We start from the raw sequence: 27,270 nt of genomic DNA, 5'->3' as shown, positions 1-27,270 counted from the left end.
CATTAATGAGGATCTGGGCTTGGCACCTTGCTGGGGGCTCATAAGCATGTGGTCATTCATTCCCAACTTCATTTTTAAAAGACCGCAAAATCATCCCAAAATTTGGCACCATGGGGCTATTGGCAATGCGAACTCGGGCTAGGGAGTCTGGGCGGCCTCATGTGGTAATTCCAAAGCTTTGGCAGTGCTGTTTAGGGAAGTTTCACATGCAAACTCCTCAAATCAATTTCCCTAAAGGCTAGATTCAACTTCCCTTGTCCCTAGAAAATGAGCCACAGGGCACCCCAGGGGTGATGTCTGTAGACCCCAAACAGCTGGACGGAGGGTCAGAGAGAGCTCCAGGACAGGGGAAGGAAGCAAAATTCTCTAAGTTTAGACACAGCTATTAATAAAACTGCTACTATTTTGCCTAAAATGTCTATCTTTGAAAAATCTACAAGCCAAAGTGGAGGAAAAGAGGCAGAAAGAAAGGGAGTAGGAAATACACACACACTATGTGGTTAAATTCAGAAAGGAGTTAATTCTACAAAGCAAAATTTGGAAGCCACCTTGTGAACCTCAGCTGGGGGCTTCCCCAGGCATACAGTCCTGCACTTGGTGCCGCCTAGGAAGACATCGCGCAGGGTAAACAAACAGGACTCCACTGTGGCTTTGCTTTTTTGTCTTCACCAAAACATTACTATTTTCATTTTAGACAATAACAATGATCATGGAATTTAATAATTTCTTTCTCTTGTTATGATGAATATTAGGGTTAAGTTAAAAATAAAAAAGGAAAACGGACTGTGTAGCACAACATGCTGAAACTGCCTGTTCCTGGTGGGCTTTGGTAACTCTCCAGAGTCACAATGTCCTAGATCTCCAAACAAACATGGGCCACCTGGCTTGACTGTCCCATCACTGAGCACAACCAGCATGACTCCTACATTCCTCTACTGACCCCCACCCAGATACACACATCCAAATGCTCACTGTCTCTCAATATGCAAACACTTCAATCTAAAATGGTGGTAGATATTTTGTACTAGAACATTCTATAGCTGAAAAAAAAATCAGGGTTCTGATTCTAATGTTGGAAATTCTAATGTTACAGTTTACCAAAGTGAGCCAAATCTCTTGGGAAACCATTATTAATTCTCACTGCAGTCAAAGAAAGGTAAGTGCTTGGAGGAATCAAGACAGGGTGTGCAGTCCTTGGCAGCCATAAGGGAATCTTTTCATCCTCCCAGGTCCTCCCTTGGAACCTGCTTCCGGAAAGCTGCATAGTTGAATAAGGGTGGGGCGGGGAGGCGAGGAGCACCGTGGACCAAAGGTGGCCAAGCAATGGGGCCTTTGAGAAGCTCTAACGACAAGTGCCCACTTGAGAAGGACAAAACCAGGTGGACACCTTGACATTTCAGACACAGAGGGGCGGAGACACAACAAAAATCTTGTTTGGTTGCTTGAGCCACGTCAGCCAGGCAAACAGGATGACCCAGCATTTTCTGTCAATTAATTTATACAATACTGATATTGGAAACATGACTTTGGAGATAGGAAATGAAGAGCAGCAAGCTTTGCACAGAAATAACTCTGAGCCACTTAACAATACAGGTTTGAGCTTGAATTCCCAGCCAGCTGGGTTGCCTCGAAACACAGGGCAGGGCGGTGTGGGACGGATTGTATTTCTTTGGGGAAAGCTACCTAGTGTGGACGGTGATCTGCAACCAAATGTTACCGGCTGCTGCCTTTCCACTGTCAAGGAGAAGCACATGCCAGCATTTTATCACCAAATGCCAAACCGCACTGGGAACTGTGTACTGGGCTTCAGGGAACACACACGCAGTTCGAGGCTGCTGAACACTGCTTGAAAGATACATGAAAGCTAATAGGATAGCTGAGGAAAAAAAACCCGCACAAAAACTGGCCGCTGGAGCTCAGTTCAGGGTAGTGACCTCACCAGCTTTCTCTCCTAATGCAAACAGATTTCCCAAGAGGCATTGTGACTTATTTGGCCACTATTTTCCTCTACCCTTAAAGACTGAAGGAATTATGGTATTGTGATTTGCGTTACTCATTTCCCCGAACAGGTTTCTTGGTAAGACAAAAAATCGTGGTGTCTGGTGGTGAAGTTTCACAGCTGCCTATTATATAAGGTAAGGTAGAAGCAAAAGGTTAAGGTCATGCACAATTAGGATAAACGCACAAAGACTGGTCAGGTGGTACACAGAGTCTATTTAACTAATAAAGGAAGCCAGGGGAAAAGGTTATGTCTGCTGTGCAGGCAGCTCTCATCCTCCCCACTTCTCTCAGTCTCTAAGAGCAGCCATGGAATAATAAACCATCCCAAATCTGTGTCTGGGCTGCTGCTGGGCAGAAAAACCTGGGCTCAGAAGGACAAAGCACTCTCAGGATAGCTCTGCCTCTCAGCAACGGGCGTTGACACATCAGCCCTGACTCACAGGGGACGCTGAAGCCTGTCTCCTGCAGCTCTGGAGGCCTGCTCTGTTCACGGCTCCGAAGAGAGGACAAAGTCTGATGCCTGGAGAACCCTGTAAGAGATCTTGAAAAGAATCTCAAATGGGAGAATATATGGCACATATGCCATTCACTTCATACGTGTGAATCTACAGCTATATATTTATATATTTTCAACATCAGATGAAAGACTTGGAAAAACATGAAGAAACCATTTTCCAGCCTCTTGGCTACATTGGCTGAGAGCACCCTCTGTTCATTACTGCATATAGACCTATGGCCACCAGGGAGGGGGAATCCCATGTCTAGGTAGATGATCCTAATTGTAACTCCCACGCCTTTCACTACATTAAAAGAGACCAGTGTGTTGAAAGTCCTTTAGTCTAAGGCAGACGAAACCCTGAGGGGTTCACTGCTCTTCTGTTTTGCTGCTATTCCTGAACTTCACCACCATGACTGTTATATTGTCAGGGCAGCCTCTGTAAAATGACTGTAAAACTATGCTCTTAGCCCCAAAATGAGGTTCATCCAAGCGCTCCTTGATGAATCGAACAGCTTCTTCATTGCTGAAAGCATCCCAGAGGCCATCTGATGCCAAGATCATGAACTCGGGCTGGAGCTTGTCCAGGTCAAAGGTCAGGATATCTGGGTCTGGGATGACCACATTGAGATTTTTCAGCGGATAATCCCCCAGGGATCGAGACATGGCCAGGATTCCCTGGACCCTCCAGGAGCCATTGAAACTGATAAAACCACCTGTAAAGACAGAAGGAGCCCATTAGCTTGACCAGCCATTATCTCACACACACGGCAGAGTCTGGGTGCATGTACAAAAGGCTCATCTATTGCATGTGCCCCCCTCAGCTCCCCTGGCACTGCCAGGAGAGTATTCCCGCCACATGACTTGAGGTTTCACACTCTACCAGTAGATCCTCACATCCTCATCTTTAGCATCTTAAAGGCTCTGAAGACTATATCAATATAAATATTGAGGGTAGGAAGATACATATAGGTGAGGGCATTGGTTTTAACTCAACAACACCTTGATGGACAGTAGGGAGCACCAGGGTAGGGATCAATGACAATGGCAAAAGAGTGCTGAAAGGCATAAGAACGGGAACCAAAGTCCCCCACTGGGCTACTTCATTTAGCTCAAGGCCACCCTTGGGTGCATCTAGATCTCAAAACAACTCCCCAGATAGGATCAGGATTAAAGAAAGGTGTATTTTAGCACAGTGGTTAAAAGCTCAGGCTCTCGGGTTGACTGCTTAGATTTGATTCTTGGCTCTGTCACTTGTAGCTATGTGTGACTTCAGACGAGAAGCTCTCTCTCTCTGATTCTAGGTTTCCCTGACTACAAAGCATGGGCAATAATACCACCTATTCTATTGACTTGTGAGAAATAAAGGAGTTATTCCATATAAATCATTTAGCACAGTGCCTGAATATAACATGCACTCAATATTATCTATTATTATTTTTTCTTGAAGGAAGCTAGAACATTATTCATTCACATATTATTTGTCGGATATTTATTAAATGTATACTCCATGCAAGGCAATTTACAGGCTATAAAGTTATATAAGATCCAGACCTTTCTCAAAAGAAGTAGAGTCTAGCAGAAAGGAAAAGCCACATGTATTGACAACTGTAAGCACAAAGCAAAGATTTCCTTGAAATCTTGCCATTTGCACAACGTGGATGGAACTAAAGTATATTAAGTCAGTCAGAGAAAGATAAATATCACATAATTTCACTCATACATGGAATTTAAGAAACAAGACAGATGGATATAAGTGAAGAGAAGCAAAAATAAGATAAAAACAGAGAGGGAGACAAACCATAAGAGATTCTTAAATACAGAGAACAAACTGAGGGTTCCGGGCAGGGTGTTGGTTGGGGGTGGGGGGGGATGGGCTAAATGGGTGATGGACATTAAGGAGGGCACTTGTTGGGATGAGCACAGAGTGTTATATATAAGTGATGAATCACTAAATTCTATTCCTGAAATCATTATTACACTATATGTCAACTAACTTGGATTTAAATAAATTAAAAAAAAAAAAGAAGTATTCTTTTAGGGAGAAACTAGTACCTGCTAAATGCTATAATCAGATGGAGAAGGAGCAATGATATCTTTGTGATAGTCAGGGAGGAGTGAGCAGTAAAGCTGGGCTTTGAATGACAGGTAGGACTTCTATGGGCAGGAATATATGAGAACATTCCAGGAAGTGTGGTCTAGTGGGCAAGAGCATGGGCTCCAGAGTCCACGTCCTGGGTCTCAATTCTCATCTCGCCATTCACTAGTTGTGTGTCCTTGGGCACACATGTCTCTATGAGGTCCCACTTCCTTGGTTGTAAAATGAGGATAACATCATCAATCTCATAAGGTAAGTAAAAAGAAAGCATATGTAAAGAACCAGTCTTGGCTCCCAGCACAGTGAGCAAACAATAATAAATGGCAGCTGATACCATTGCTGTTGTTGGAAACAACAAAAGGAATGAAGACAGAAGGACCAACGTATATTTGGCCCAGACTGGTCGCAGTGCATTGTTATGCTAAGTAGGACAGGGAAAGATGTCCTGAAAGGAAGGCTCAGGTCAGAGAAAACACACATAAAGGTAATAAAACCAATCACTGTCCCTTAAGCCTTGGTATAAAATACACCCTTGACACAGCCGGTTCGATTAACTTCCTTGGAGACTGTGTCCAAATTGGCTTCTATAAAGCATCCCTGCAGGGTGGGGGTGCAGGTGGTGGGTCTGGCAGGGACTAGGAGGAAGGATAAAATGGGAATGCCATTTCAGAAGGGCACACTGGATGCTATGATGACATTTCAAGGTATCGTGCATTGCACACACACCCTTGCCTGTGTTTACACGAGCACAGACTAACTGTGTCATAAGTCCAGGGTTGCAGTGGACTCACAGGGAAATGGTGTCTTTGTAAGTAAGGAAGCCAGCAATTTTGCTCATATTACTTGCAGCTGGACAGATGCTCCTAAAACATCATCTGTTCCATCCCACCAACAAAAAACCTGACCAAAGCTTTCATTAAAAATTATTCTGCATCTCAAGCAGTCACTGAAGCAGAAGGTTGTAATAAAATTCAACACTTTTTGACTCAACAGTACAGCTTCCTACTGTGAAAACTCAAATGTTGATTAGGTTCTGGGCAGAAGCTGACCTGTAGAGACTGAGAGTCAACTGCAATTACCCTGGGCAGCAGGGGCCCATTCTGGTTAGAGACCCAGGGTACGTGAGCTCCCCTTGGACAGCTGGGTCTGCCGCCTGGCATACTGCACTGAGCCTACATGCCTCACTTGTCAGTCTGCAGAGGGAGGGACTCTTCCTTTCCACAGCTAGAAAGGATTCCCTCCAAAGTGAATTATGAAAATATAATCATCAACTGATCTTCTTCCTTCAAGTCTCTGTCCTAATGTCACCTTGGTGAGGCCTATAGTGACCACCCCTGACACTCCCCATTCCCTTGCCTGCTTTGTGTCTCCTCATAATGTTTATCATTTTGTAATATACTAGACAATTTACCTATTTTTACTTATTTATTGTTAATGTCTGTCTACTCCATTCCCCACCCCATCCCAATTCCAGAATGTAAGTTTGTATCCCCAGCCTCTAGATATAGAAAGAAATTAATAAAAAAGGGACACCCCCAGCCCCACCCCAGAATATTTACTTGTGCCGAGCACTCACTGAGTTAGGTGCTAGGAGCAGAGAGAGGAACAAGACCAAATTCCTGCCCTCAGAGAGTTCACAATCAGGAAGACAGGACAGATAGGAGAGCCAAGTATGTCCATACATTGTGAAAGGTAACCCGATAGGTTACCCACATAGGATGCTGGGAAAGATGAAGGGGCACCTAATCCAGACTGGGGGAGCCTTTGGTGCAGTGACAGGGAAGACTTCCAAAAGGATGCCTTTAAACTGAATCTTAAAGGACAAGTAATCGTTATCCAATGGATGGTGGGGATGGCACATGCAAAGGCACAGACCTACCAGAGACATGGTTCATTTGGGGAATGGTTAGTAGTTTGGGGTGGCTGGAGGAAACAGTATGGCAAGCAGGTGCCCAAAGATCTCGTTAGCCTTTAAACAGGTAAAGGGCTTTGGGGGGGCCTTTTTGGAATCTTTGGCCTTGAAGAAGGGCAAGTTCCGTGGTCATTTGACAAGAAATGTCCCAAAGTTAAGTCTCAGCTACCTCAGCACCAGCCTCTGTGTTCATCTACTAATCACTGGGTAACTGAACATCTCATCCCCCACAGGCAATCCAAGCAAGCCACCTTGTTCACCGAACAGGATGGCAGACAGTCCTTGGAGGTATTCACAAGCTCACCAGCTCTCTTTATCCTCTTTCTTTCTTTCAGTTGGTAAGGCTTATGATCATGAGACAAAGGAATGGCGTTCCCATCCTTGTCACACAGGACCCCTCTTGAGTCACCCACGTTGGCCACGGTGAGGTCCTTATCTGATAGCAGAGCAATCAAACACGTTGTACCTGAAAAACAGAAGAGAGAGGGGCAACGTGACAGGTCAGCAGTGCATTGAGATTCAGCTATTTCTCTGTGTTACTGGATTCTTCAATCATTAAAACTGCTCCTGCTGGGTGAGAATTTAACTCCAGACACTCTGAGAATGATGGCTGTTCACTTCAACAACACTGATCAAATCTGACAGTCCATTTTCTTAACCATGTTAGAATGTTACTGAAATAAGCTAGGATAACATTATCATTTTCCCAAATCATTTTTGTTTCTGCTCCTCTTAATTTAAACACGTATCACATTTAAAAGGATTAGGAGAGAGTCCAAATCAATTTGAAGCTTCAGACAATTGATACATATTTTTTGCTTCTCATTGGTGCCTAATCTCTGTGAAGTCCCAGAAGGTGGGGAGGATAGGGGTTGTGTGGGCTCCTCAGCTAGAGGGGCTGGAAGAGGCAATAAATGACAGATGCCAACAGCCTGATCTTATGGCATCATGGGGAGCCATGAAGGAGCTGCTTATACAAACTTGCCTATACAAAGTCTGATGGCGAAGACTGGTAGCCAAAAACAGATCAGCTCCAGGGTGTGATGGGGACAGACTATAAAGGGAGAAGCAAAAAAAACCTACAGTGATGATAGAGATGAGATCGAGGTAGATGGGAGGTGGGGGGTTGGGGTGGTCAGAGTCAGAAGGGAAGCAAGACTGATGACCTTCTTGCCTATACAAGACACAAAAGGACAAGCTCTTCTCAAACCATTCTTGAAATGAGAACGGGTAAGAGCAAATAAGATTTGGACAGTCCTAGTGTACTTGGAGATTGCCCTTATTTCCCGCCTGGTGTCCTCTGCCCAGCTCTTTCCATTCTCCCTCCTCCCTTCTGACAATGTCACTGAGTATGCAAATACCCACTGAAATGCACAACCCATTAAGCTGTTGCTTCAAACTGTTAATGCCTTTCGTTGTTAAAATTATCCATCAATGTCTTCATTAATATTTCCCTCCTCGTTTAGAAGGTTATATTCTAGAACAGAATGTAAACTGCATCTAAACGGCTCTTTCGTCTTTACAGAAGAAGAAACAAGATTGAATTCTTAAATGGACGTAAAGAATAAATGCAGCTCAATATCAAGAGCAGGGAGAATAATTAGCATATTTAGCATATTCGGGTATTAGTTCAGTTTGAAATTCCATTCTCAAGCCTATTTAACTCAAAACTGGGTTTTGATAAAAAATGGAAATACATGAAATATTGGTTAACTCAGGATTTCTGATATGAAAAGCTTTGTAAAAGAGAAAAAAGATTAATCTTAGGGATTATCCAGGCAAATTGCAAATCTTTTACCTTTTTAAAAAAAAAATTTTTTTTTTTTAACGTTTATTTATTTTTGAGACAGAGAGAGACAGAGCATGAACAGGGGAGGGGCAGAGAGAGAGGGAGACACAGAATCTGAAACGGGCTCCAGGCTCTGAGTGGTCAGCACAGAGCCCGACACGGGGCTCGAACTCACGGATCGTGAGATCGTGACCTGAGCCGAAGTCGGCCGCTTAACCGACTGAGCCACCCAGGCGCTCCACTTTTACCTTTAAAAAACACTGTAAAAATGAAAATGTAAACACAAAAATAATTCATCAATTAGAAATTGTTATTCTCAGTTTTTGATATTAGTTGCCTTTTGGTCTTGAACAATCCTCACTTTCTCCTCAAGAATCTGATTGGGTTAACATGTCTAACACAATCAGAGAATATAAGGCACATTCTTAAAGTATGAAAGGTAAAATAGAAACCTTACTTTAAAGGCGCCCGGTGGCTCAGTCAGTTAAGCATCTGACTCTTGACTTCGGTTTAGGTCTTGATCCCATAGTTCATGAGATTGAGCCCTGCATCGGGCTCTGTGCTGACAGTGCAGAGACTGCTTGGGAGTCTCTCTCTCACTCTCTGTCTCTCTCTGCCCCTCCCCACTCTCTCAAAATAAATAAATAAACAAACAAACAAAAAAGAAATATTACTTCATTGGATATTGCATGGCTTGAAGGCAGTGCATTCTCTTTGGCCCTCTTCCCTTCTCACTCTGCACACTCTGAGAGACCATGTTTTTGACCTCGGCCTCCACTACCATCTAAGCCTGTGCCACTAGCATGGCTGACACTCCTGAGGTCCATATCAATTGGCCTGTAGGTGTTTCCACTTGCCTGTACTGCAGGGGGTCTAGGGAAGGGCTTTGGGCCTTCCTGTGAGGGAAGCAGGTGGATCCACCTGTCTATGGGCCCTTTCCCCACCCCATTTCAGCACAGCAGCTCTACACCCATCTGCTAGCTGTCCTGAGCTGCCAGGTAAGTCTTTTTTTTTAATAAAAGAGGAAGGGAGAGGTCAATCCTACAGCTAGAAAAAAAAATTGATATTTAATTGTATATGTGATTAAGAATCACAGAAGGATTTTAAGCAGGATAGTGTCATGATGAGATATGTGTTCTAAAAGATCATTTCAGTGGCAATATGGAAGATAAACTGGATCCAGGGAGAGAAAAAGAGATAATGAGCATCTGAATTAATGTAGATAGAGGGTAGAGGACAGATTATATAAAACCTAGAGAGGTCATAGAGAGTGAGGGAAATAAAGGAGAGGGGGAAACGTCTAGGATAATGTCCTACTATCTGCATGGGGGGAACTGGGTGCTCCATGGATAAGGATTTAAGGGGAGGTCTGCTTAGGGCTTCTGGGAAAGGCTTTCTCTCTCACTAATGGAGACACAACAAAGAAAATGACCCACTTCTTTGGTCCCGTGTTGGATCATGTTTTTCCCAGAACTGTGGCAGCCATCTTGAGCCTCAGGGTCAAGGCACTCTGCTGAGGAGGGTAGAGCAGAGAGGTAAAGAGCCTGAGTCCCTAAGACATCACAGAACTGCTGAACCAGCCTGAAATTGACTTGTCCTGTGAGACATTAAATATCTTTACTGCTCATGGCTTTTTAAGTTGGATTTTTCTGTTCCTTGTAGCATCCTAACTGATTCAGGGGTTTATAGTCCAAAAAAGGGGGTCTAGGGATAGATTTAGAGTGGTTGCTTTTCTTTATTCACTTGCTGTTGGATATACTTAAGATTCATGGCCTGCCAATTCCTTTGTCAAGAACACAATTCCACTGTTTCTATGGGTAAAAAAGATGTACCTCATGAGCTGGAGTTCAGCAATTTACTGCTTTGAGACAGTGGGGGCTGCTAATGTGAGCAATGGAATCTCAGACCTGGCCAAAATGGGCGGGCCCCAGATGGTGGAATTAGAGCTGCAGGCTGTTTTTCAGATCACTGAAATGACACCCCTCCCCTCTCTGTAGAAACCTGCCTGTATCTGGGTGGAGGCCCAAGCATAATCTAAAAACTCAGCCACCTGGGTGGCTCAATAGGTCCGATTTTGGCTCAGGTCAGGACCTAATGATTCGTGAGTTTGAGCACTGCATTGGGCTCTGTGCTGACAGTGCAGAGCCTGGAGCCTGCTTCAGATTCTGTGTCTCCCCCTCTCCCTGCCCCTCCCCTGCTTGTGTTCTGTCTCTGTCTCTCTCTCTCTCAAAAATAAATAAATAAACGTTGACGAATAATATTAAAAAAACTGCTTCCCTGTAAGCAATTTATCGATTGGGCTTTGCAGTCTTAGTTTGGGATTACAACAGACAATTTATAATGTAATCTTCCTTTACAGTACAAACTACCTCGTTGCTGAAAGACTCCCAAAAAACACTGTGTCTAAGAGAAAATGGACAAATCATGGTTTCTTTTGTTTGTGTGAGAAAATAACACCTCTCAAATTTTGGCTACAAGTTTTGATATAAAAGATTTATTCCACCATAGCACTATATCAGATACCAGATTCTGGCAATATTACTAAATACCTCAGGATGTTTCTACCTCTGATGTTTCTCATCTAGATGAGAACTTAATTGCAAATCTGGAAGATATCTTGGAAATTTAACCTAGTAGCCTCACTTCACAGATTAAAACAATGAAAAAAAGTGAATTCACACAGACTAGACTTCAATGTCCTAATTGAATGAGGTCTGGCAAGTTATTTAACTTTTAAGCCTCAGAAAATGGCATCTAATGTAGTTACTTTAAGCTAGGTGTAATCCTTGTTTTTCTAGTCCTCATTCCTGACATTCAATCCATCATTAAGTTCTGTCACTCTTACCTCTAAGATACATCTTAAACCCTTCCAGCTCTCCTGTTCTCATTGTGTTGACTCTAGTCCAGGCCACCGTCATTTCTAAGTACTGCTATTTCAGCAGTCAGGTGAAAAACAATGATGGCCACATCCTGCATGGTCTGGCCCCCACCTAAACTATCCAATGTCATGTCATACTACTCTTGCCCTTGCTTTCCCTCCCTTCTGTTGCCCAAACATGCCAACCCTTTTGTTGTCCTTAGACCTTTGTACTCACTGTTCCCTCTGCCTCGTATATTTCCCCATCTTTGACACTGGCTGACTAATGCATACAGTGATGTCTTAGTTCAAGTGTGACATCATCCGAGAAGCCTTCTCTGATGGGGCGATCTCCCCTTTATTTCCCTTATTGCCCTCACAACACACACTTATGTAAATATCTTGTATATTTATTTAAACTAATTAATACCAATCTTCCCCTGTACGATGTAAACTTCACAAGGGTAAAGACACTGTCCGCTTGTTTTCCCTACTATAATGCTGATGTCTAGCACAGCAGCCACTCAATATTTGCTGAATAAACGAATTAGTAGATGAATGAATAAATAATCACACGCTATCTCTTTGATCCTGAACTGACGTATGCTAAGCTTCTGCAGACTTGCTCTGAGCATGTCCACCTCATTCAATAATACAATTTACACCATCTTCCACCACCACAGCAGGGAGACCTAGCGGTAGCAAAATATATATTACACATTGATCAAAACATGTGGACCCTCCTATACATGTATAACCATGCACACAGGCACACTGCCAATAACTAGAGAGAGCTTCCAGCCCAGGACCGTCCCGAGCTCTTCCCTCCAGTCCAGGCTCCTGGTCCAATGCAAATGAAACATGGGTAGGGTTTCTATCCTCACCATGCCTTCCAGAGCCTTGGGAAGTGATAAAAGTGCCTCACGGTGGTCATTACATGAGCATTCTGTGTCTGCTTCTGACCTCAGTTTGTAGTTGAGCAGAACAGACATGTTTTCATGTTGTCCTGTGAATTTTCATTTTCTTTAGGGAAAACCCACAAATGCTAATTATTCATTAGTCTATTCTTCTAAACCAGCATTCTCTCCTCTGATTTAATTTCTGGTAGGCAAAGTAAAGGTACATGAGAAAACCTCTTCTGGACTTACCTAATTATTACGATTGGATAATATTAGGGACTTACTTCACTTGGTGAGTTGAGCTTGAGAAAAATGTAAATCCTAACGAAGGTTAAGTAACAGGTTAGTTCAGGTACCTCTGAAGACCCTGGTCATCAATGTTTTTAAACTCAATTTAGTTAATAGCAAAGTAGTAATGACAATTTATTTAGCACTCTAAATGCCATTAAGTGGCTGATAAACACACGTGTAGTTGATTTCCTAACTCTTCAGTGGGGGTGAGACAGACTTTATTCCTCCCTTTGAGCAGATAGGAAAATGAGACACAGAGGCTTCAAGTGTCTTACCCATGGTTACACTGCTCGATGCATATGCACTGTGGGACTAAGTGCCTAAAAAACCTGAGTCCAGAATTACTACTCTAGTAATGATAACAATAATAGACCCCAATGATAACTTTTCATTATAATGCTAAACATTTACTTCCATTGTATAATTTAATCTGCCTGAGATAAGGCATAATTATCCCCATTTAACAGATGGGAAACTAGGTCTCAGGTAGGATAACCCCCTGTCCTGGTCACATGGTCACATACCAGGACCGACTCCACCAGGCCACACCTTTGAACAATCAGCACTTCTTCCTGTTCTAAGCTGGTCTCTTCCTACTCCCAGAAGTAAAGATTTCTGTGACCTGTTTCTACACTTCTGTGTCAACTTGTCCCCTTTCGCAGTATATGTTGGTACAAGTCACAAAAAAGTTTGTAGATCAGGAAAAAATTTAATCATGTGACACGAGCTTCATTTAATATATAACTGTGACTGTATGAACTTAAACAAAGCTGGTACACTGAAAATGCTCAATAATGAGCAATCAGAAGGCAGCCTCACCTCTCTGAAATAAAAAACCAGCGGCTGGGATTAGTTGACCTATAAGCCCTTTTCAATTTTCATATTCTGCTGATCTTGATTTGGAACTGCAAATTCCAATGCCTTTAGAAAAGTAGGACAGGTAGAAGAAAAAGCCTGTGGCCCTCTTGGAGCAGCTTTATCCCCCTGCTTTTGACAGGGCCATGGGTTCTGAAATATCTTCTGTTCTAAGGGCAGGCGTGAGGATAAGTAACAACTGAAATCAGATTTAAGTGTCAGGCCCACAACAGGGAATGTGGGTGGGGCTTTTGGCAAACTGGAGAACACACGCTAAGGGGCAGCAGATCCTTAGCAATTAAGGCCATTGCCATGTTGGAATGTAGGCCCCTTGTGAATAGTTCTACAAATTAAAAAAAAAAAATTAATATTTATTTATTTATTTTGAGAGAGGGGGTGCAAGCAGGGTAGGGGCAGAGTGAGAGAGGATGAGAGAGACACAGAGAGAGAATCCCAAGCAGGCTCTGTGGCTGGCAGCGCAGAGCCTGATTTGGGGTTCGATCCCACAAACCATGAGATGATGACCTGAGCTAAAATCAAGAATCAGATGCTTAAGCGACTGAGCTACCCAGGTGTCCCTGAACTCTCCTGATTTTTAAATGTTGGCAACTTTAAAAAAAAAAACAACCCGTGCAAAGAAACAAAAAGACACTGTGGGTCAAATGATTCTCTGACCCATTAGACTAATAGCCTCTTTTTGGGCCAGGGTGACCCTTTCTTATTCACTGCTCTGTGTGTATATATTTTAATTATAAAGTCCTTTATCAAAAATTTTTAAAATGTTTATTTATTTTTGTGAGAGAGAGAGAGACAGAGACAGAGAAAAAGAGTGAGTGTGAGCGGGGGAGGGGCAGACAGAGAGGGAGACACAGAACCTGAAGCAGGCTCCATCCAGGCTTTGAGCTGTCAGCACAGAGCCTGACGCGGGGCTCAAACTCATGAACTGAGAGATCATGACCTGAGCCGAAATCAGACACTTAACCGAATGAGCCACCCAGATGCCCCGATTATAAAGTCTTTTAAAAGAAAATGCTTCTTACAATACTCATCGCTCTATTCCATGACAGTGCTTTGTACACTGCACAGACTCCTAGCACTAGGAGCGGTGTTAAGTATTTAGGTAACATGAGGTGCTTTTATAACATGTACTAATGGTAGCATTTGTACAATTCACACTTTGTGCTTTGTAAATATATATATTCTAACCATGTAAATATTCACACTCTTATTTAAAAAATATATTAACAGAGTATCTAGGTGTTGAGATTTTAGACCACTTCATTTTCTTTATACCTTTCTGTATTAAGATGAGTGTAATGTCATTTAAAACCCAAATGTATTCAAAACACTTCAGGAGCATATCCACTGCATAAAGCCAAGTACACAAGACATGAAGGAGGAAAAGCAGAACTGACAATCTCGTACAGGGGGAAACAAAGCCCAGGAGAACAGCAGTGACAACAGTGACAGCACTACTGCCAGCAGATAGTTCAAATTCAGATTCAGATTCTACCATCAGTGACACACAAGCTAGCCTCCCCCTCCCCCACCCACTGCTGAATAGCCTCACCTCATCTCTGAGCAGGGCCACCTTCAACTTCTGCTCAGAGCAGAACTCCCTGCCCTGGTGCCAATCAAAGCACACTACCCTCAATCCCTGGCGCTCCCCACCCCTGCTTTCTATATGCACACAGCTATGATTTAAAAATCGGAGTCATGAGAATCCTTATTTTCTGAAAGTTCACCTTACCACATCATTTTTCTTATGCAAGTGACACTGCAGTTTGATTTTTTTCTGGCAGTGGGAGAGGGAGGCTGGGCAGAGATGGGAGAACTGGGTGGAATTAAGTTGGTTTAGGAGCCACATAGTGACTCCCCTCTGTGGCATCAAGTCTTTTGTAAGAGAATAAGGAAAAGTGCCAAAAGGGAGCAAAAAATTGGGGGTGGGGTGGAGAAGAGGTAGGGGAAGCAGATGGGGAGAAGGGGACATACACACGCATACATTTGTGGGTGAGAGAGAGGATTTCATTGAAGGTGTTAACAGTCTCAAGGCCATTCAATATATGCAGCATGGGAAAATCAACACATTTGTAGGATGAGGAGAAATAGGTTTATCTTGTAAAGTTTTGACAATGAATGTTAGCTCAAGAACACAATTTCAGGGCCTAGACGACATCAGGGCCCGGTGACTGACAGAAATTATATTGGTGAGCAGCAACATATTGGAAAAAGAGCAGGTGAAGCCAGTCATTAATGAAAGTATCATGGGGAATGATAAGATCACTGTCAGCAGGGACTTCCAGTCTCCACCTCCCACAGCCAAAGCTGTGAGGAGCCTTGAAACACAGATAAAGTGCCAGGTAGTTTGTAGATAAGACTCCCGGGTCTCCAGCCCCTGTCTGCATAATCTTTAAGTCCGCCAAAGTTTGACCTGCTCAGAGCTTGTTCACCAGTCTTTCTTGTAATAATTAATGCCATGGCAGAGACAGACCTGTCGGGGACAACCTGTTGTCTGGAAAACTAAAGAGTGAGCTCTAATCTTTCCTTCTTCATTCCTTTTCTCTTAGACAAGAGACTAAGATTCTGACTAAGGACTGCCTGAGTCCTTGCACCCCCTGCTCTAAATTCTCTCAGAGGCAGGCCCTCGTCAGCATTATACTAATAATGTGTCACTGTCCTGGGAGAATCACCACTCATTAGTCTACCTCAGTGCAGAGAATTACTGAATTAATACTAATTAATGATTCATACTAAAAATCAATAATTCTACTATAATGAGTCTTGTAGTAATGCATCTGACAGTTATTTTATGCTCTGAGAGCCTTGAGTGGAAAGTGACTGGAAACAGATCTGTGTGTGTAGAGAGGCTTGTGCTGACCAAGTGATGAGAACTATCACATACTGACCACCTACTATGTGTCAGGCCCTAAGCCCAGTCCTTGGCATATATAATTTCTTTCATTTTAACAGCCTATAAAGTCTATTATCCCCATTTTGCAGATGATAAGACTGAGATTCAGGGATTAGCCCAAGGCCACACAGCCGAGTGAGAGGCGGAACTCACCCACTGTTTGCCAGAGTGTTCCAACCTTGAGGCAGGCCGTTACTAGCTCATATTTAATGTTTTTGTGCAAACCAGAGAAAGGTATTTCTTCCTTAAGACAGTTTACCACCAACTCCATAAAAGAGCTAAAGTACACATTCAAACTGATAATAACCACAGTGTGAACGGTGCCTTCTAGCACTCACGTAGTCAAACCTGCACAATGATACAGGGACCCTGCTTCTAGGCTGTATCCTGCCCTGCCCACCCAGGAAGAAACCTACCATGGAAGAAGGTCACTTGAGGAATTCCAGCAGAAGAGCATATCAGAGGGTTTCTACTTCACACAGAGTCTGGTAGCAGCCCCAAAGCAACCTGAAGAGTGAAATATTGGTAGCAACATCTCTAAGGCCACATCTGAGTGTTACTGAGAACACATTAAGTCGTCCTTCTTTACTCAAGAAGGCAGAGTATCTCTGTGGGCTTCCAAAGAGAGAAAGCAGTGATGGGACATGCCCATACACACCTCCCACAGCTTCTGTGAGTCCCTGGGCTGGGCACAGATAGGAAGCTCTCCCAGATGGCACATTTTGGGTCCTCCCTTGCAACCCAAAGCTGCCTCAACTCCCCCCCCCCATCACATTCCAGAGGACAGAGTGGCAGAAATAACATTTTGTGAGAAAAAGGTCTATTACACATCACGAATTTTTATTTCCTAGGTGAGATTCTTGCATAAGCAAAAATTTCATCCATGGACTGTGACACTGGCTGAACGTGAGCCAGTCAACTTGATGACAAATTCTATTATTTTAAACCCTAGTGCTAATTCTAAAAAATTTCTTTTAATGTTTATTTATTTTTGAGAGAGAGAGACAGAGACAGAGAGAGAGAGAGAGAGAGAGCGAGTGTGAACGGTGGAGGGGCAAAGAGAGAGGGAGACACAGAATCCGAAGCAGGCTCCAGGCTCTGAGCTGTCAGCAGAGCCCAATGCAGGGCTCAAACTCACACACTGTGAGATCATGACCTGAGCTGAAGTCAGACTCTCAACGGACTGAGCCACTCAGTCACCCCAAACCCTAGTGCTAATTCTAGATGTAGGTATACTTGGGCTTTTCCTTGGCAAACACATAGTAATTAATAAGATGACCAGTAGAAATAAGAAACAGTGTATGAGTGCCAGAAAGGTTTTTTCCAGAAATGAGGTGTGCCACCCTAAATAGGAAAAATAATCTATTTAATGGGGCAGAGGAAGTCATAATTCAAGCTTTTAGAGTCCGATGGAGTATTCATTTAATTTTCACACCTCCCCAGAGTTAAAATATAGATATGTCGTCTGATGCTCTTAAACCCTGTTTTGAAATTGAAATCTTCTTCAACTTTACTTTCAACTGCTATAATAGTAAAGTTTATTTCACCCTTGAGTGTGGCCTGGACACCCTTCTCATCCTTCCTTTTCAGTTAAGTATGAACATGATAAAGTGAGTTGGTTCCCATTAAATGGATCACGTGCACTGGAGAGTCTTAGAAAAACCTAGAAGGTCCTCTTGCTATGGGAGTTTTCATCTATACTCTCTGAGCATGACTATTTTAAGGTATAAGTAAGCAGGCAAGCTTTTGTGATGCTCACTGATATACTTCTCATAACTACTGCTGACATTTAGTTCAGAAGATAGTATGTTACTGAAATTAATTTAATTACATTATCACATACTGGATCCTAAGTCCAGTATCTTTTAATAATAAATAAAATTAATTTCATGGTTCTTTGATTCTTCTTACATAAGCCAGAGAAGCACTGGCTACATTTTTTCACGTCTTCATGTTATTTGAGGATTCTTCAGTGAGATATCTCACTTTTCTCTAGGGTTCCCAGCAAATTACAAGTAGTCTCTGCTTCCTTATGAATGTTGGAAGAGTGGGCATAATAGGAACTTTGGAAATTAAACTTTATAAAAGGGGCATTTGCTTTTTAATAAAAGGCAGAAAGGAGAATGGCAGAAAGAGAAGAGGGAAGAAGAAGGCTGGAAACTGAGAGGTGTAGCCTGATTCATCTGGTGCTTAACAAACAATTACATTTTCTTTGGCTTTTTTTTCTGTTAGCATAGAATCAACCCCCTTCCCTTTGGTTTCAGTTCAGAACAAACCTGGTCTTGGGGCGCCTGGGTGGCTCAGTCAGGTAAATGTCTGATCCTTGACTTTGGCTCAGGTCATGACCTCAGGGTCATGAGATCCAGCCCGAGTCAGGCTCTGCACTGGGCATGCAGCTGGCTTAAGATTCTCTCTCTCTCTCTCTCTCTCTGTCTCTCTCTCTCTCTCTCTCCCTGTCCCTCCCTCTCTCTCTCTCCCTCTGCCCCTCCCCTGCTCTCTCTCTAAAAACAAACAAATCTGGCCTTTGAGTTTATTCAGTTATTTAAATTACTGTATAGCTATAAATCTATTTACATATTCATGTGCTGGAAGAATGACATTTGGAGATATCAACTGAAGTTCCTGCCCCTTCACATGTACATGAGTCTCCTTCCTTCAATGTGAGGCACTCATCGTCCCAGCGAAGATTAGGATTGCCGTGGCTGAAGTGTAAAGAGAAAAGAAACAAGCATGCTTAGTTTTTGAGCTTCAGATAGGCTATGGAAACTCACAAAAAAACAGTATTCTCAGGAGAAAAATCTTTTTGAGCATCCATCAGCTCAGGATCTGGACTGAACCCCAGGCATATGAAGATGGAGCAAATAGCGAGTTTTCCTGCTCACGAGTGCTCTCTTCCTGACCACTACAGCTGCCCAGGTGGGAGAGGCGGGGATGAAGGGGAGACACAAAGGAAAACCGGGAGGGAGTCTTTGATGTGTGGGTCTCCAAGAATCATGTGAAGCTTGAAGCAGAAAAGACTCAGACCTAGCTTTCCAGGGCAGAGCCCAATAAATCACAAACCTTTGTCCCAGTGCTGAGAGGTAAAGGTTGAACGAGCTCACTTACACAGCCCAGTGCGCAGCAGACAGAATAACTGAGAACTGCCAGGCTGTCCCTGCAAGAGGAATGGCAACTCTCAGATGCTTCAGAGATGGGATGAGGGAGGCCCTGGGTCATCCTAGCAGGTACCAGGACATTAACAACAGCCAGATACTCAGATCACTCAGATCACTTCTGGGGAAGAGGGGGATGCAAACACGAACTTAACATAGGAACTTGAGAAAAATCAAGAAATAATGGGATATACCTGGAAATGAATAGAGTAGGATTTTAGTATCAGATCCAATATGGACTAAAAATCTAAGTTCCAGTCAGTTCTAGGGAGATAAATAGGTTACATTTTTACATGTTTATTTGGTAACTGCATAATGCGTGTGGACTGATGGATGGATAGACAGGTGATAAGATATCTCATGTCTGTTGCACATTACACATCTTAAATTTTATCATGGCCTAGAAATTAGTAAATTAAATTTAAGGGGTGCCTGGGTGGCTCAGTTGGTTAAGTGGCTCTTGATCTTGGCTCAGGTCATGATATCACAGTTCTCACAGTTGGGATTCTGCCTCTCCTTCTCTTTGCCCCTCCCTTGCTTGTTCTCTCTCTCTCTCTCTCTCTCTCTCTCTGTCTCTCTCTCAAAATAAATAAACTTAAAAACATTTTTTTTTAAATAACCAGTACCAATAATGTTCGATAACCAAACGTGACTTCCCTGGCTGCTGAGTCAGTTAGCACACATCTATTACTGAGAAATTCTAGCTCGTAGGAGAAACAGTCTCCAAAGCCAAGTTTGCCTTTGTGAAGCATGCCATTGGCAGGTTCTGCAGTTACATAAATTATTTCTAGATGACATTTTGCATCCAAACGAGCACAGTCAGTGATATCCCCATTTAAAGGGACAAAATAAAGGCTGTACAATTATGTTCATTTAGGACAAATAAATAAAGCCAAATCATATTTGGGGCCAATTTGATCTGATGATTATTAACTCTCTAGCTTGCTTTGGGTTCAGTGGACTATGAAACTGACCCTAAAGCTGTGTCCCCAGGCAAGCTGCTGTCCCAAAGATCCGGTAAAATCCTTATGTTAATCCCATCTGGCCCATCTGGGCACACACCAAAAAGTGATATTCCCCCTATGCATCAACAACTGGGAAAATACAACCATATTAGTCCATGAAAATGACTCTCTTTTTTCTCTTTCTCATACCTCTATCTCCTGCATCTAATAATATAAGATTGTGTGTGTGCGCGCATGCATATTAAATCGTTTTATGTTCTTTGTTCCCTCATTCAGTGCCTACTGCATGCAAATTACTAGGCTTGATTTTGGAACAATAAAGATGAACAAGATACAGTCCTCAATTCCAAGGCATTTACTGCCTAATGACAAGATGGAAGCAGACCCTAGACTCCAGAGTGGAAAATGCTATGACAGTGCCATGAGAGCCTGGGTGTGTGGACAGGAGTGATGGCAGAGAGGGAGCTTGGTTCAGTCTGGTTAGATGGTAGGTGGTGGGGAGAAATGGAAGATGATGGGGATGAAGTGAGACCTTAGCTCTCTCTTGAAGATGTAGCAGGGTAATGAATTCACATACATAGCCCAATATGGTTCTTAGCATAAAGAAAGAGGTTAAAAAAGAAAAAGAATTTGTAGAATAAAAATGAATGAAAGGAACAGCTTTCTAATGGGGATTTCTTCACATTTCACTTTCAAAACAAAGAACAGAATAAACACTTATTTATACTCTTTGATTTAATAAGGTAAATTCTTGAATTTTATTCTAAGAAAATAATCAGAGATGTGAACAGAGCCTCAAGTACAAGGACTGACCTCATAGAATTATTTAAAACAACAAGGCAATAGAAATAATGAAAATAAGTAGACATATGTTTATTATGAAATATCCAAATAATAAGGCACAGTATAAACATTAAATCTAGTGTTTCTAAAGAACATGTACTGTCATGGGAAAGTACTCATAAGTGAAAAATGAAATAAAACTGTAAATAAAATTTCTTTTTTTTAATGTTTATTTATTTTTGAGAGAGAGAGAGAACGTGTGCAAGCACAAGCAGAGGAGGGGCAGAGAGAGAGAGAGGAAGACACAGAATCTGAAGCAGGCTCCAGTCTCTGAGCTGTCAGCATAGAGCCTGACGTGGGGCTCGAACCCACAAGCTGTGAGATCATGACCTGAGCTGAAGTTGGACGCTTAACCAACTGAGCCATCCAGGCGCCCCTAAAATTTCTTTTTTTTTTTAATGTTTATTTTAGTTTTGAGACAGAGAGAGACAGAGAGCTGGGGAGGAGCAGAGAGAGAGAGAGACAGAATCCTAAGCAGGCTCCGGGCTCTGAGCTGTCAGCACAGAGCCTGATGCAGGGCTTGAACCTATGAACAGTGAGATCATGACCTGAGTCGAAGTCGGACACTCAACCAACTGAGCCACCTAGTTGCCCCACCCCTAAAATTTCTTTTTTTTTTAAATTTCTTAAAAAATATACTATGTTAGCATTTTTAGTTGAAAAAAACCTGTACATAAATTATTCCAATTTTCATTTACCTCAATAAGTACATATATAAATAAACACAGAAGAATATTAGATGGAAACAAAAAGAAAATATTGGTTAATAAAGTCGGTTTAAAAGTTGTTTTGAAAAATTTTCTGAAATCTCTACATTTAATGTAACTCATTTACAGGAATTATCTCACTTTTACCAAATTCAGTGCTTTTTACTTTTGTGCTCTCAATGTTGGGCACTTCCCTCCCTTCCTACTACTGAGGGTCTTCTGCCATGGTCTACAATGATATGACTGGATTTTTTGTTTAGTTGTTCAATTTTCCTTGCTGAACTAACCTGCCATTTCAGTCAACAAGACTGAGCCTATCCAACTGAAATACTGATTAGTCTTCCTGCCTTCCCTCTATCCGTTTTGGTCAATGTAGTTCCAGGGAGAGAAGAAATAGCATCTGGAGGAATGCCAGGCCCAAGACTTATCACGGGTAGTATTTCAAAAGCTCTGGGTTTGCTGATACTACTCTGACACCACCACATGACATGATTAGATGCTGCTGCCCTGAAAGGGACAGGGATGACCACAGAGGGTGGAGGGCAGCAGGAAGAAGTCAATTGTGACACACTTGTACAGGAAGCCTTGACCAGGGACAGCTAGTTCCCCAAGGCAGCCAGGTGGTTCCTGCTACAGGCCCTTGCTGACTGGGTGTCATATTACAGGAGGTGAAGCTCAAGGAGGGTGAGGGGAGAGAGCGGAAGACAAAAGAGGAGTTCCAGGATGCCAGCATTTCAAGTCACAAAAGAAAATGAACTGTCATTAACTAAACAGGCTACAATGGGCTAGGCACTCTGCTTGCTGCTCACACATACCTGACCTCACTCAGTTTCACAAAAACCCTGCAAGGTATATATCCTCCTCCTCCTCCTCCTCCTCCTCCTCCTCCTCCTCCTCCTCCCCTCCTTGTACAGATACGGAACAAGAATTCTTTAAAGTTTGTATGTGTTTCTACTAAAGAGTGATACAGGACAATATACAAACTAGATATTTAAAGAAAACTTTTTGGTCAAGTATACTAATGTTGTATAAAAAAGTTTTAAAAATTGTTCTTCAAAACACGGCTGAGCTGGAAAATAAGGATGTAGTTTTCTTGGGGGGCAGAAACAATTATAAAGTGAAAAGCCCAAGGAGTAAGTGAGGGTGAGGGGCTGATCAGTTTGGAAATACCGTCGGACACACACCGTCTCCCAGATCCCTGAGACTGTCATTCCGGAAGGGGCTCTGAGGTATTTAGAACGTCATGTTTTTTCCACTGCCTCAGATGGAAGGTTGGATAGTATTCAGGGTTTGTGAGGTGATAAGAAATACTTCTTCCAATGATCCTGAGTGACATATTATTCATTTCCATTTATTAAATGAGGCATCAGGCTCAGGTACTAAAATTGGGGACTGCTTTGCAAGGGCTCCAGAACTTAGGCTGCATTTCAGCTGCTCCGTCTAGTACTCTGGGCACCTCCCCAGACCTGGGGCATATTCCAGGCTGCTGGCATGAGCCTCTGCTGAGTAGAACCTACGATCTCACCTTTTCCAAGTATGAAAAGAAAGCCTCAGCAATTATGGGCCCAAGAGTTAAAACTGACAAGGCACGAGTCACAAGAGCATAACTGATAAAGGAGCTGGTCAGGTCAGGTAAGAAGGAGGAAATTCTTTAATTAAATAGGGAACACTGTGCTCTAAATCTTAAACACTTAGGTCTAAATCCCCCTTTGACCCCCCAGCTTCTTACTATGTGAGCTGCAGGAGACATGTTTTTGAACTGACCACAAGAACACTTCAAGGTGCACAACATCCGTTTATCTAAACACGACTCTCGTGGTCCCTGGGAAGTCCTCCCTCTGCTCGACACCCAGAAGTGAAACTTCTCACATTGCCATTGCTCCCTTGGATCCACCCTAAGTGGATGGTAGTTTCTTCACTTGTCACCAGTCTACTTTCCAGGCAAATGTAATTAAGTCAACCTCTGACTCAAACCGAAAACAAGGTTTTTAAAACATTAAGTATGAGTCACATAATTGAATGTTGTCTACACTCCCCCCCCCCACCTCCCATCCCCAGCCAGGGAATGTTTCTCCCCACCTATTTCATTTCTTGGAGTTCCTGAATATGCAAAATGTTTGCAGGAGCCTCGCTCACACAGAGCTGGGCCTGGCCCACAGACAGTGGCCCACAGACAGTGCAAAACTGTGGGCCTGGCCCACAGACAGTGCAAAACTGCCAGGCTGCAGGGATGTGGGGTAGGAGGGCACCCCAGCATGTGGTTTGTCATGTTAGTCTGGCCTCATACAGCCCCTGAAGGAGCTATAAACCCCAGGGTGGCATTGTCTCTGACTTGCTGAGTTTCTGCCACTCTGGCTGCAATAAGATTCTGGCTGAGCTTATAAATGATGCATATATAGCCTCTGAACTCATCTGCTAGCTAGCCTGGAGGCTAGAGTTATTCATTCATTTAGCAAGCTTTTAACCAGACTTTCTGGTTATAAATAGCTTCAGATGAACTGTCACTCCATTCCAGGCATTCTGATAGGAACTGGGGACTCAGAAATAAAAGATGCAGTCTCTAGGTAAAGAAGTTACAGTTAAGTGGGGTGCCAGAGGAGAGAGAATAGAAAAACAATTCTGTTTCAGTCAAGAAAGGCAAGCACAAAAACCTGCTTGCAGTGGTACGAGAAGAAGATATTTGAGCTGAGTTTTGACTCATGAATAGGATGTAGCTGAACAAATGTATGCGTATACGTATATGTATGTGCGTGTACGTGGGGGCGGTGGTTAAGGAAATGAAAGGGGATCTTTCTTCCTCTTCCATACTTGAGAAAGATTTTTCAAATAGTCTTTTAACATGATGATGAGTAGGACATCTGATTTAACATGAGTCCAAATATACGTCAAATCTTAATATGGAAATTAGTCACATTAAGACGTGTCAAAGCTCTTAAACATCACCTAGTTGCAAATATGAATACAGACCTACATGCTGTTTAGGAAAGTTGTGTTTAGAAAGGAAACATGATAAAGAAGCAAATTCCCGGCCCAACTTCAGAATGTTCACAAATCATCCATATGGAATTTTCTGTGATTACTTAATTAATAGTAAAGGCTTTGACCATATGCTGTAATGCCCAATTTCAGCACTGGAGACAGTAAATACCACACTTGATTTTCTCATGCTCTATTTTCAGATTACATGTTTAACCTTATAGAGAGGGAACATGTTCTTGCTTGCTTGCAAATTTGAACTAATGTACAGTGGAAAATTCCCAGCTTTCAGGATCTTAAATTAAGAACACATGTTACATCAGTCCTTTGTTATGATGGCTGACTGACATCCAGCTGGGGAGTTTTAACAAAGGAGAGGAGGAGTGTCTCAGCACTATTTAAGAATTAAATCTCTAAGGCTATAATTTAGAAATAATTATAAAACTATGTATTGTACTGAAAGTTTCTGATTACAAAACACTGAACTGTCACTCCACAAAAGAAATATCTTAATGGAAAGAAGAAAGTAAAGGATTATCTAGTGATAAAAGAATGTATTTCACGAAGCATCAAGCAATTGGCCAGCCAATAACTTTCAAAATATAATCATGAACTCTAGCAAATTCTTGTGGCCTTAGAGAGGGTACACAAATGGAATAATCCATCTTAGACCCAAACCTGGTAGATTTATACCTAGTTTCCAAAGGGAGTATATGTTGCCTGAGATCCAGGACCACCTTTCTAGAAGTCAATTTTTAAAGATCCAAAGGCTTACAGAAACCAGATTTTAGCATTTATATTGAAGAAGTTTATTTAATTCAGATTCCATTTGATCAGCAGATGGAAAGCAGTTTTATTCAATGCTTTCTACCTAAATTTGCCAAATGACAGAAGTTATGTATTATAGTTTAAAATATGATGAGATAAGGCGAGCCTGGGTGGCTTAGTCAGTTAAGGGTCCAGCTCTTGGTTTCAGCTTGGGTCATAGTTTCACGGTTCATAGGTTCGAGCCCCAAGTCAGGCTCTGCATCGACAATGCGAAGCCTGCTAGGAATTCCCTCTCTCTCTCTCTCTCTCTCTCAAAATAAACAAATAAACTTAAAAAAAATAAAGCTGAAATATCATGAGATAGGAGTTTCACAAAATTTCAAGAGAAACTGAACCTAGGAAGTTCCAATACTAAGATAGCTTCAGATGAAAAAAATACATGCTTCCTCCTTACTGCTTCCCCATTCAGTTGCCCTGCTTTCTAACAGGGCAGAGCAGCAAGAACCTGGATTGTTTTTCCAGAGGGAGAGAGAGTCCTTGGGGCTGCCTCTTCCTTGCCTGGGAAGAGGCAGAACCATTGAAGAAAATGGAAGAATTTTCACATGATTGTCAAAGTAATAATTCATAAAGAGGAGAGACTGAATTATAATACACACCAAAAAGATGTGCTTATAATAAAAAATGAAAAGGTGTCAGGACAATTTTGCTTTTTTTTTTTTTAATAAAACTCTTGGGGTGCCTGGGTGGCTCAGTTGGTTAAATGTCCGACTTCAGCTCAGGTCAGGATCTCACGGTTTGTGGATTCAAGCCCCGCATCGGGCTCTGTGCTGACAGCTCAGAGCCTGGAGCCTGATTCTCAGAGCCTGGAGACACAGATTCTGTGTCTCCCTCTCTCTCTGCCCCTCTCCCACTGTCACTCTGTCTCTCTCAAAAATAAATAAAACATTAAAAAAAAAAACCTCTTGGGGCGCCTGGGTGGCGCAGTCGGTTAAGCGTCCGACTTCAGCCAGGTCACGATCTCACAGTCCGTGAGTTCGAGCCCCGCGTCAGGCTCTGGGCTGATGGCTCAGAGCCTGGAGCCTGTTTCCGATTCTGTGTCTCCCTCTCTCTCTGCCCCTCCCCTGTTCATGCTCTGTCTCTCTCTGTCCCAAAAATAAATAAACGTTGAAAAAAAAAAATTAAAAAAAAAAAAAAAAAAAAAAACCTCTTGACCACACTTATTGTTAAATACAACCAGCCCTCTGCTATAAATTATGTGAGGCAATGTGAGTTAGCTTATTGTTGAAGAAATAGATATAAGACTTATCATAATTGCAGATTAAAACTTTTATTATTTCACATAGCTTTGGAAGGAATCCTGGAATGGTTTAGCTGGGTGGTTGTGACTCAGGGTCTCTCATGAAGTTGCAGTCTCAGGCTCAACTAGGGAAGGGTATGCTTAAGCTCACTCACATGGCTTTTGGCAGGCCTGTTCCTCACCTTGTGGGTCTCTCCACTGACTACCGAAGTATCCTCATGATATGGCAGCTGCCTTCCTACTCCCCAGGGCTGCCTCAGGATGACAGCTGACTTCCATCAGAGCAAGTGATTTAAGAAACAACGGGAGAGCAAGAGAGACAACTAATAGGGAAGCTGCAGTCTTTTTATAACCTACTATCAGACATGACGTCAGGTCGTTCCACCATCTTCAATCACTAGAAGGGACTTACTAAGTCCAGTCCACACTCAAGAGGAGACAAATCAAGCTCCA

General features: G+C 42.6%; 1 protein-coding gene across 2 annotated transcripts in view; it reads right to left on the bottom strand.

Moving 5' to 3' along the window:
• Positions 1–552: 552 nt before the first annotated feature.
• Positions 553–27,270, bottom strand: part of PPM1L (protein phosphatase, Mg2+/Mn2+ dependent 1L) — a 301,151-nt gene continuing 274,433 nt past the window's right edge. For both annotated transcript variants that reach the window (XM_047875585.1, XM_047875586.1), the window contains exons 3-4: positions 6,812–6,973; positions 553–3,213 (exon numbers count right to left, since the gene is read on the bottom strand). In XM_047875585.1, the coding sequence (XP_047731541.1) occupies positions 2,867–3,213; positions 6,812–6,973 (509 nt within the window). In that variant the 3' untranslated portion in view covers positions 553–2,866. The remainder of the gene's footprint in view (positions 3,214–6,811; positions 6,974–27,270) is intronic.

This window comes from Prionailurus viverrinus, chromosome C2 (assembly GCF_022837055.1).
Source record: "Prionailurus viverrinus isolate Anna chromosome C2, UM_Priviv_1.0, whole genome shotgun sequence".
Taxonomy (NCBI): Eukaryota; Metazoa; Chordata; class Mammalia; order Carnivora; family Felidae; genus Prionailurus; species Prionailurus viverrinus.
The sequence above is the reverse complement of the archived record's forward strand: the minus strand, read 5'-3'. Positions and strand labels throughout refer to the sequence as shown.